The 11,606-nt window shown below is 34.8% G+C and overlaps 1 protein-coding gene across 1 annotated transcript; it reads right to left on the reverse strand.

Moving 5' to 3' along the window:
* Positions 1-318: 318 nt before the first annotated feature.
* Positions 319-1,191, reverse strand: LOC145296180 (uncharacterized). Its single transcript, XM_080142389.1, has one exon. It carries the CDS (start codon positions 1,189-1,191, stop codon positions 319-321), a length of 873 nt encoding a protein of 290 aa, XP_079998515.1.
* Positions 1,192-11,606: the final 10,415 nt, after the last annotated feature.

Genomic DNA, 11,606 nt, shown 5'->3' on the forward strand with positions numbered 1-11,606 from the left:
GTATTATGCCAGACTCATCCATAAACAGGTTTAATTGCCCGACTCGGGCTGGTATGGGTTTGTTGGAGGGGCAACGCGAAAACTCCCGTTCCTCAGGGAATGCTTGTACTTGCATCAATTTGAACAAATATTTAAAAGCTAACTGTGTAAAATTCTGTTGTTTCCCTCATAATTTGTTTACAAATTCGAACACTCTAGATAAAATTGCTTATAGTCTTTTGACACTAGAAAATCTATCCAAATTGATGATAGATTCCATGCAGTTACTCTGAAGAGTATAATAAAAATTCGTACGTATCAATTGTTGGTTGTCAACACTTAAACAATTAAGATCACTGTCGGGCCACAAAATGGTTTGTGAGCAAACCAACTTGGTCCTGAACTCCAAAAGGCGATGGTTCCCTGGAGTTTGGATGCTGTCAGTCTTCTGGTTATTAAGCCTGCTGGGTTCTGTGTGGAGGGAACGTACTTATACTTTATAGTCAAATTGTAATCCTCTCGAATCTGAGCCTCTATGCACTCTATATCCTTGAATCTATTTTTCACAAATATACTCTTGATACTGGTTAATTTGAACATCAACCACGCGGGGACAATTTGCGAATCCACAGACAGATACAACTCAACCACCTTCGTTTTTCCATAAGTCTTTAGAATATTAACAAGACACTTTATTGCTAAGAAGGCCGCCAGCAATTCTAGTGTCGGCAGAGTTTTTGCTTTTAAGGAAGCGATCTTAGCTTTGGCAAACAGTAGAGAACACCCTCCTCCCTGGATCGCATAGAGAGTAAACCCATAGGCCTTTTTAGAGGCACCAGAAAAGACGCACCAAACGACGTCATCATCCTCGTTAAATACCCGTCTCTTGAAGGACAAGGAATGAAGTTGTGATAGTTCCTTCGCCAAGGAACTCCAATTAGAGGTCATCTCTTTTGGGATTGGTTCATCCCAGTCTAATCCCGCCTTCCACATTTCTCCAACTAGAATCCGGCTCTGAATAGTAACAGGTAAGCATAGTGATAAAGGGTCGAAAATTCCAGATGCTGCCGATAGGATGAGTCGCTTTTTAGTCAGTTCAGGACTACAAATGTTTTCGGCGAGACCGATTGTATCGTTGGCAGGGTCGTATCTGTATCCCAAGACTTTCCCACATGGACATCCGTAGGTGGTCAAGGTTCCATCGAGTTGCATTGTCTCCTGTAACTCAGGACAATTCGTATTGCATGATCGTAATTTGAATCCTCCATTTTCTAATCATTCTCTCACCTGCCGGTATGCTCGCTTCAGTTCGTCCGTTGAATTACACGTAGTGACAAGATTATCCACGTAGAATCTTGAACAATACTGTAAAGCATTCGTCTATAGAAAATTTATTTTCATAGTATTTTAAGATGCAATTCAAAATGAAAGGACTCGCATAGAATCCGAAAATAATAGTAGTATACCTGTAACCTTTCAGGTAACTACCTTGTTTCAAAAAGAAACAAAACGTATTTTTGTCCGATTCTGTAGACAATCTGATCATTAAGAACGCTTTCTTAATATGTCCCAACAGAGTGTACCTGTTTGTCCTAAAAAGCAGAGTTAAATTTAACATATCGCCGGTTAAATTTATACCTGGATAGGCTGCTTCGTTCAGAGAAACCCCTCCTCTGGCCTTCAGTGAGCAATTGAAAACAGGACGTATCTTTGTAGTTGTGGTTTCTTTCTGTCTTAAACACGGGTCGGTGAGGGATCCAGACATGATATAAATGCGGTGGACACTCGAAGAGCTCAATGATCTTCTCTGCTTCCTGCTCAGAAAATACCTGCAAGTATTCCTGATACAAGCCCTTTTCTTCTAAATTGTATACCACCTTGTATAGTACCTTGATGGCTACACGATAATTTGAGTCCACCCTGGCTAATTTTTCTGCGTGCCATGGTAGTTGCACTCAGTAATTATCTCCCTTGAATTCTATGTGACTCATGAACTCCTTTGCTTTTATCACATCATAGTCGGACAGGGAGTCTTCTTCAGAGAGTCCCAACGATTCAATACTATATATCCACTCATTAACAGCACTTTCACAAAAAATGTCCTGGTACGGGTCTGCATAAGAGGGTCTGGAATCGATGACATTGTTAACCATGGAATTCGGGCACACCATAGAATGTACAATTTCATCATAAGCAGTCAACAGGGCAGTGGCTGGTGTTCCCTCCTGGTGTGGGTACAAAAAATTCCTGGGATCTCCAAACAGTATCATTCCTCTTCGTGTTAACCAGACCACCCCATTTATACATTTGACTATCTCCCATGCCCCCATAAACTGCAGGAGATCAACCCCTAACAATCCATCTAGTATTATATCAGTGGACGTACCCATATCTGTGTCAAGTTCATAATTCATCTCCCGAAGGTTATTAATCAGGGTAGGCAATCGCTCGATCTTGTGATGCAAATTCAATTGTCCATCGATCAACACTGGCAGTTGTCGCGAGATTCCCGAAGGGAACAGAACCTCTGCAGTTATTTGTTTAAATCGGCAACGTCTTCTCCCCCAAAACGTGACAATTTCCAAGTCCCTATACCGCACCGACCTGGGATCACATTGCAGACTGTCCATAATGCCTTTGCTGAAATAGGAGTTTTGGCTGCCGGTATCTACCAAGCATCTAACTTCAACCGTCCTGTTTTGGGAGTCCGGCATCGTAAAAGATACTCGAACAAGGAGGATATCATGGACACAGTGTTTGATACTTTTCAGGTGCCCATACCAGAGACAGCTCTGGAGAACCGAAGATCAAACAGAAAACGGAAATCAACAGAATTGATTAGGGTGAACTCAAAACAAAAACGTTATTAATCCCAGACGGGATATTTTCAAAGGGATGTGTTATACCGGCCTTCCTTGAACAGAGGAATATACACCGATTAGCACTATAAATAGCACTAGTAATTCTAACACCGGTGAGAGAGATGCGACTACACTTCAACTGTTAGCCGAGTGCCCAGCAAATATACACGCTTTCCTATCTTTGTACATTATTGTTAATACACTTATTCCTTAACCAAACCTCGACTTTATTGTTCTTATTTTCACTGTTGTTCCACGACACAACACACATAAAATAATATAATTACGTTATTAATGTAATTTTTCAGATATAAATTATTTTTTATTGATTTTGAAAATATAACAAAAAATACCTGTACTGATTTAAAAAAAAAATTAAAGTGAGGTATTCATTTAAAAATTCCTTTCATACAGCAAGGGTTGTACGACTTGCTGTTTGTTTTCCAATGTATATCTTTCAAATGCTTTTTAAAAAATTCAGTAGGATTTTTAGGTCCTGAACTATTGTGAGTGGAAAAACAAAACGAGAATCAGCTATGAACGTTGCTATTTTGGAGTTTGTCATTTATTAATCAAATTTTATCGTAAGTACACAATACATTTTTCTCGAATTACGTCAACCAGTTTTTATATAATGAGTCAACAATCTGTCTGACTGACGCATCACCCTTCCTTCTCTTTCTCTCGCCCACGTCATGTTTAATGAGAGAAAATCATACACATTTGAAGCATTAACGATCGTCTCCTCAGAACCAAATACAAAACAAGAAAAATGTGTGCGTGTGTGTGTGTTTGTGTGTGTGTGTTTGTGTGTGCGATTTCTCTATTCTACTTTTAGAAAATCATGTGAACAAATTCCTTCTTTCTTGCTTTCTTTCAAAACGTGTTTATATGAGTATATATAAAAATATTCTTAAACTTTCAATTATTTATCTTTTCGTTCGTGTTCATCGTCGACTTTTCACTTCTTCGCATACTAATTTCGTTTCTTTTAACCTTTTCAATTTCTGCACATTATAAATCACGCTATCCAAACTAATTGTAGTGACTATGGATTATGTATTCAATTGTTATTGTTCTTTTTTCTATCATTCACTCTTTTGATTGTGTTATGTGTTTATGAATAAAACTCTCAAGTACCAATATTTTTTTCTGTCTTTTGGCTGGCACTGTTTATGTATTAACGAGTCCCGCTTATTAAGACCTAAATAGAAAATAAATAGTATCTTCAACTTAAATTCAATTTTTATGATATTTTTGTTTATTAAATTGTTAACTGAAAATACAGAATATTTACAAAACGCCCTACCATCCACATGTTAAGAATGGGGTCCTAAATAATAACATAATTATTTCAGCGCAGAAACATAGATACACAAGTACCCAATTTAACACAAAATTAATTGGTATGCTATGATCTATCTTAAGTGCATGAACACACCTGGAAACGCTTACGTATAATATATGAAAAGTTGTCCAAAAGAGTAGGGATCCATGTTAGAAGTTGAGAACTAGGCTTAATTATGTTTCGTTTTTCCTGTACATTGGGATTGAATTGATCCAATTCGTCAGATTACAACGCAGCAGCTTCGATATTTGCATTTACTGATAAGACGGTCTGCTTGATAGTTACTTTACGGTCTGAGTCTTTGGAAGATCAGTCATGTCCACAGACGGCAAGCACTAACCAGCAACCGACCAAAAGAACAACCTTTTCTTACCCCATTTGTCAGAAACACCGCTCTTGGAAAGTGATGACCAAGAAAAAAGGGTAGGTAGGCTAGAGTCATGGGGTTAACGAAAGTTATCAAGGATAAATTGTAATCGTCAGCGTAAACAATGACATAGTTGTGCACGTATACGTCACGCACAACTTTCACTTCTAATAGGTCTTATTTCATACTGACTAAAAGGCACGATGTAGAGCGCAGGTTTTTTTATGCCTCGTTCACTATGCACTCACGAGAGACCATGCATGCTTCAATTGTTTACTTAAATTTGATTCGGTAAAAAGTCAGTTTATTTGCAGGTTTTAAATCAGGTTCCTTCTTGTATAATAATATCTATGGGTTTATACTGCCAGGCAGGGTAACTTTACGCCTAAGTACTTTACTTTAAGTATTTTACGCTCCCACGTGAGAATTTTGTCTGTCTAATCTTACATCGTTTCATTTTGTTATCTACTTTATTTGTTTCAGTTCGCCTCGTCGCAGTTGGTCTTCATGTTTTACTTTCACCTTTTTTTTTCATTATGTTTATTTAATTTTATGTGTAAAGTAATTAAAAAAAAACATTTTAAAAGTTCACGTCGTCATTTTTTTATAAAAATCATTCTAGACAAGGCATAACGCCACGTCATGTATGAAAGTAAAAACATACTACTTGAAGGTAAACAACTAGCTGCTGATGGATGTGTTTTGGCTCAGAAAACAATATTTTCCATTTTTTTGTCACAAGCATGTGAGGACTGATGGACGAAATAAGGGAAGCAACAAATGAAACCAAGGTCAACTTTCTACTCTTTTTTTAAAAAGTTATTTCATTTGTTAAGCTTACTTTTTCTATTTCACGCTATATATTTTTTAATTATATATTTTAATTATTTTTAATTAATTTAAACCTAACATTGTGCGTCATTGTAAACTTTCGATCATTTTCAATCACCAGTATTTCCGACGTAGAAGAATATTGATTACATTAATAAAATAGTTTTGCTATATAATAGTAATCATCTCGGAGAGCCCAACATTCATCTAGGCTGTCGGGCGACAATAGTTAAAACACTAACATTTGAAAAATAATATCTCTCTTTGTGTCTCAATATTCACCCTTATCGCAGTGATACACCACTTATATATAGGTAATCCATTTAAAATGATATCTACTATATTTAGGCGTCTTTCAATGATATCGTAATGATATATCCGATTAGGGACATTTTCTATATCAACGCAAAGTCTAGCAACTACAGATCATTTTAATGCAGTAAACATTCATAATAAAAGAATATATAGTTCATTACCGGTCTTACATAAAGATAGTGGGATAGGCAGAGAGAGTGTAGCAGGGAACTCTTATTATTAGAACATAGCTTTCTTCAAACTGGTAGTAGACCATCGCAGTCACATCCGTTCACCGTGCTAATCCCTCTGAGAATGATGCCAACGTGCGCTCTCATTCATCTTTGCCAGGTCATTTTCGGTAAGTTACGTCTGTTGTGCTGCTGATTTACCTAAGTATAACCTCCCTGATCTTGCATCCAATTTACACATTATAAAATCTATCCGAAGAGAGAATTCCTTAATGGATCATAGATGACCAACCATCCCAAGAGTTAGCATTTTCGAAAGCTGCTAAAATGGAGAGTTAGACACCGACCTCATTATTATATAAGAGACGATTATTGAATACTTTTTACGAAAGAAATTATACATCACAGGTCATTTTGTTAATTGATAAGTAAATCTGTGTAATAATGGGGTCAGGCCTTCTGAAACGGGTGAAAATGGGAACAAAAGGCCGTCCTGGTGTTTGATCTCTGAGGCAAGAAAAATGTCAACGCAAACGAGACAAAGCGAGCGGAACAATAAACAATAAAAAGAGAAACATATTAATTATGAATCACGATTTGGGAAGGAATGCGAGCTAAATAAAAACAAATAAGTTAACACGAAAGGGACAGTTGCGGCCGAGATATAGACGCGTGTTGATCAAATTTTTCCTGTCGTCATCAAAGCCCGCCACCCCATCAGCTCTTTCTTCTGTTCCGAGCCACACGTCATGTATCAAATAAAGTTAGCAAGTTTTGATAAAAAAAATGTGTTATTTTTTTTGTGGAGTACGCACTACGTAACATACTCAATTTGGTGTCGTCAACTATACATTCACACGTAGAAACAGGGATGTATCGAATAAACATACACCCGTATGTAAATATTAAAAGATTAACAAAAATACAATTATTAAAAGATTTCTCCCCCCAAATTTTTTTTTTAATTCTTAAGATTTTCATGTCAAATTTTTAAACATTGCTGGACAATAAATAAAAAGTAGACAACAGATTCAAAAAGCTTTAATATTGTTTTTAGGAATTGTTGGTCGAGACAGAAAACCTGATCATCATCACAGGATATCAATTTCTAAATTAATTTTGAAAACATCTTTCACTTTACAATTATTATATCCATACTTATATTTAGGCTTATGGAAACAAACCCAAGACCATTTTCTTCAATTCTAATGTAAAAAAAAAAACTAGAATTATTTTTATGAATAAAGCTTTTTTCACGATGCAAGTCTTCGATGATAATTGCAGAATGGTTTTTACAAGCTGTCCGATTGTTTGTTATTTAAGTATCAATCAACGCCGACACCAATCATTTACACTTTTGTTTCTAATGCAAAATTATTAACTGTGATTTTAAATAATTTCAATGCAGATTATCGAAGTAAAATACATTTATGCTCATATTTGCATTAACCACCAACCTTTATTAATTCATATTAATTCCTAACTGTACTCTGACCGGATAACATAATACTTAGTTTGCCACACTTCATCATAACCAAGTGCCATGCAAAATTTAAATTAGATCAGTCCAGTAATTTCCGAGAAAAAGTGGAATGGGCAGACAAACAGAGAGACAAAGAGAAATATAATATATATTTCTCACTGATAAAACGCTTGTGATCACTTCCGCTACGGAACCAAACGTCATTGGAAAAGAAAACGAGATATTGGCAAGTAAAATTTCTCGAGAAACCAATGGTTTCGTGGTGAGCTATCTCGAAAATATATTTTGATAGTTGTTTATTTGTCTCTATATTCGAAAATTAGACGAACCTAAATTAATAAAATTCTAGAAGCACCGTTTACACGCTTATGTCTTATGCAGGTAACTACTACTACTACTACTACTACTACTACTACTACTCTCAATAAATACTAAGAAACTTTAATAACATTTGTCAAAATTACACTATGGCATAATGAACTATTGACATATTGGATGGTCTATAGTCTATCACTATTTCTGCTACAATTCTCATAGTCTTTCTCCTCGTCTTCTTTCACCAACTTTATATCCGCTATTATTACTACAGACTTAAATACTTAGATACTTAAAGTTAGAATGTGAATTGATAATATATAAGGCATGGAAATGTACAAACTATTATCTTCTCTTATATAATAAAGTAATGTCGATTTTTCTACTTCCACACCCATCACAACATAAAAGTAACCGAACACTTCCAAATGTGAATCTTTTCCAATCAACATGTTATTAAAGCATTTTACACGAAACTAATCTTACATTTTTCATACTTTGTATGGAAAATTGTGGTGTGACAGCAGTCACAGAGGCAGGCTGTAAAGAGTGGCATGTGCGAACTTGAAACCCGACCGGTAAATCGACAAATAATCAGGTTCGATCGCGTCTTAATTTGCATATCCTTTTCTCTTCGCTGCAACCTCTATCTCACAGAAGAGATGTTGCGAATTTGTCTCTGCTTTATCGTTATTCTTATGGAAAGTGTTCGACTGAGCTTCAATCTATGGTACCTCCTCGCCAAACTTTCACAAGAAACACTCGTCTAGCTGAAAACACTATCAATAATTCCCCCACTCTTTATCTGTGTCTAAACCTAAACGTAGATTCCATGAAAAAAGCTTCTTTCATAGAACTGCACACCTGTAGAACTCTCTTCCATTTCCCTGCTTTCCAGCTGACTAAAATATGGTTGTCTTCAAGTCCAACGTAAACAAGTTCTTCATGAGCCGTTCAACTTGGTTACAAATTTATCGTATTTCCATTACTAACGATTACTATATTGTCCAATTGACTACTGTACACCTTTAACTCATATCCTCGAGTGGTCTCTGGGCCTTGATAAGTGTTTATGCCTATTTAAAAAAAAAGGATATAAGGCCGACAGTGAAGATGTCGGCAGTTGAGTTGAGTTGAGTTGATTTCTGGAGAACCGGACTGAACGTTTTAGAGCGGAGTCTATTCGAATGCTGCCAAGAATACAGTTCACTTTTTTTTCTATTAGATACTTACAAATATTATTACATTAATTACACTATATCTGTTTCTCCCAAATACGTTATCCGAAACGAGGGTTGCAATTATATTACTTTCATATAAATCACCTACTCACCACACAGAGTCCTTTGTTTATAACAGCGAAAGTCTGTTACCGCACCGGTACATTCCAGAATAAGGTGTAAGCCGATTCCGTAATTCCGGATGTTTTAGAATATTTGGGTATATAATATCTGGAATTATGGAGTTGCCTTAATTTCTTCGGAAATATTCTGCATCCGATTCTACGGCATCGTAGACGATATATAAATTAGTATTCTTAATAGCAAAAATTAATTATTAGAATATAACATAAATGTTTGTTTGTATAATTTGTAAGAGGACAGAAGATTATATTTCCGAGTATAAATCTTTATTGGGTTTCTTTTAATTAAGTTTAAATGATTGTAGAATATCCCGCAATCTAAACAAATTTAACATTGTCTTTGATAGAAGTTCTTCTTAACAGCAATAAATATTATATATTTTATTTTGGAAAAGATTTATAGACTAACTAACATGCCGCCCGGCGTTGTCCGGCTGTAAAATACGCACAAATATTATATTTTAATTAATGCAGAATTCTTATTTATTATAAGCAGAAATACCGTACGTATTAAACGTAACGTTAAATTCTTTTGAATAAAATAATGAAAAACGGAAGAAACTGAAACATGTGCATACGAGTGCTATGCTTTAAAAAAAAAACAGTTCACTTCTTAAAAAGAAAAACAAATACTCGTAAAAAAGTAAAACAAATACTCGAGCTGAGATCGAAACAAAAACCTAAAGATAGCGAGTTCAGTACGATAACCATTATGCCAGTTTGACATGATCTTTAAAATGTGTTTTCAAATCTACTTCTTCTTAACATAAGTAGTCTGTCATGTGAATGATTCACGCAGCTGCACTCGTGAAACAGTTGACAAACAGATAAACATCCGATGACCCCCCCCCCCATGCACTAATTTTTCAATTTTGACTCACTAGCAATCCTTTTTTCTGGATGAAAACCGACTATAAAGTTTTCCACATGTCTGAATGTTACATGATAAGGGCTGTCCCCTTTTCATGTAAGTATAAAAATAAAGAGATTTAGTTAAAATGAAAATGAAATAGCATAGACGAAATTCGAACCTCGTAATTTAGGTTTAGAAATAGATTACAAGAGAGAATTAGAAAATGGAATGTGAAAACAAACCATTGTTTAGCTTAGAGATAAAATAGTTTCAAGAAAGGAATGTGCGTTTTCAATTCTGTTATGAAAATTCAATTGAGGAATGCAACTATAGGATAATTTAATAAACATGTTTTTAACATATTGGAAATATAGGTTACTGGGAATATAGGTTAAAATTCCTTTTGTAAACAAAAGAAAAAGTTTTGGACACGCATTTCCAGAACACGTGAAAAAAGGCACATGTTTTTACATGTGTATGACGTCATGGAAAACGGGAAGCTCTCGATATAGTTAGAAACTTTAGAGAAACTGGGAGAGAGAGTCAGAGGGAGTTTGAGGACGACAGACGATAGTCTGCAGTTGGGATTCGAACATCTAGAAGCGAGACGGTTACTTTTTAAACTTAGAATGTGAAGCTTTGAATTCTTGACTCAGAAAACCACGACCGGTCGTGAGAAGAAATAAACCCATCATGTGTTTTTATAAACGTCGTCTTTGTGTTGTAATTCTACCAAAAGGTAAAGTGAAAATTGTTATATATGTCTTGTATATATCATGTGTTTCAAAATGTCTTTACATACACGTCTCGACATCTCATATCTACAATGTGAACACTAAGACTATCGGAACACTGTTTCCTCACTCTAAGAGCTTATATTACACTTCTACGTATGAACATTTTATATATATAAATATCGTCATAACACGAACACAGAACGCAACAACATCTCTCTAAGTCTCTCAACATCATCTCATCAACATCCCTCTTAATAAGACTCTCTAAGACTCTAAGACTGCGCTTTTAACAAAGAACAATAACAATAAGAATATAACAACAAACAGAAACAGAGTAATAATAATAATAATAATAATAATGAAACCTATATATAACATGAATACCTTACATACCAAATATAAAGTCTGTAGATAAAAAATGTGTTCAGTATATAGGTTGAGAAGTGTCCTCATGCATACATATTCTTACATTTATAAATAGAGTTCATAGATTAAATTACTCTTTGTTTTAAGAAATTCGTTTATAAAAAAATAGTTTCTGTCAGCAATCAAGCAACCCATTACTGTTCTTTACATCATGTTTGTTTTTCTTTAATTAACTAAATAAAAAAAATAAACATTGCTTTTGTCATGAAAGACGTTTTCTGTACACGAATAAAAATGAAATATTCTCAGAATTATTTTGTTTTAGAAACGATTTATAAACTTATTTAGATTCCTATTAATTCGTTCTTAAAATATCTTTTTCATACAAAAAACACAACAAATCGTCTTCATTCATTATCATTTCTTACTTCATTATCCAGTACGTTTTTCTTTTGATTTTGGTAAACTAGCGCGCGCACACACACATCCCAAACTATTTTAGGACTTAAAAATGTAGGTCGATAAATATAGAAGAAATAATAAAAAAAAGGTAAATAAGACCAGAAAAAACACGAATTAGCACAAAATTATAATAATAATAATAATAATAATAATAAT

The sequence above is a fragment of the Euprymna scolopes genome, chromosome 16 (genome assembly GCF_053919585.1).
Source record: "Euprymna scolopes isolate OS-2025 chromosome 16, ASM5391958v1, whole genome shotgun sequence".
Classification (NCBI taxonomy): domain Eukaryota; kingdom Metazoa; phylum Mollusca; class Cephalopoda; order Sepiida; family Sepiolidae; genus Euprymna; species Euprymna scolopes.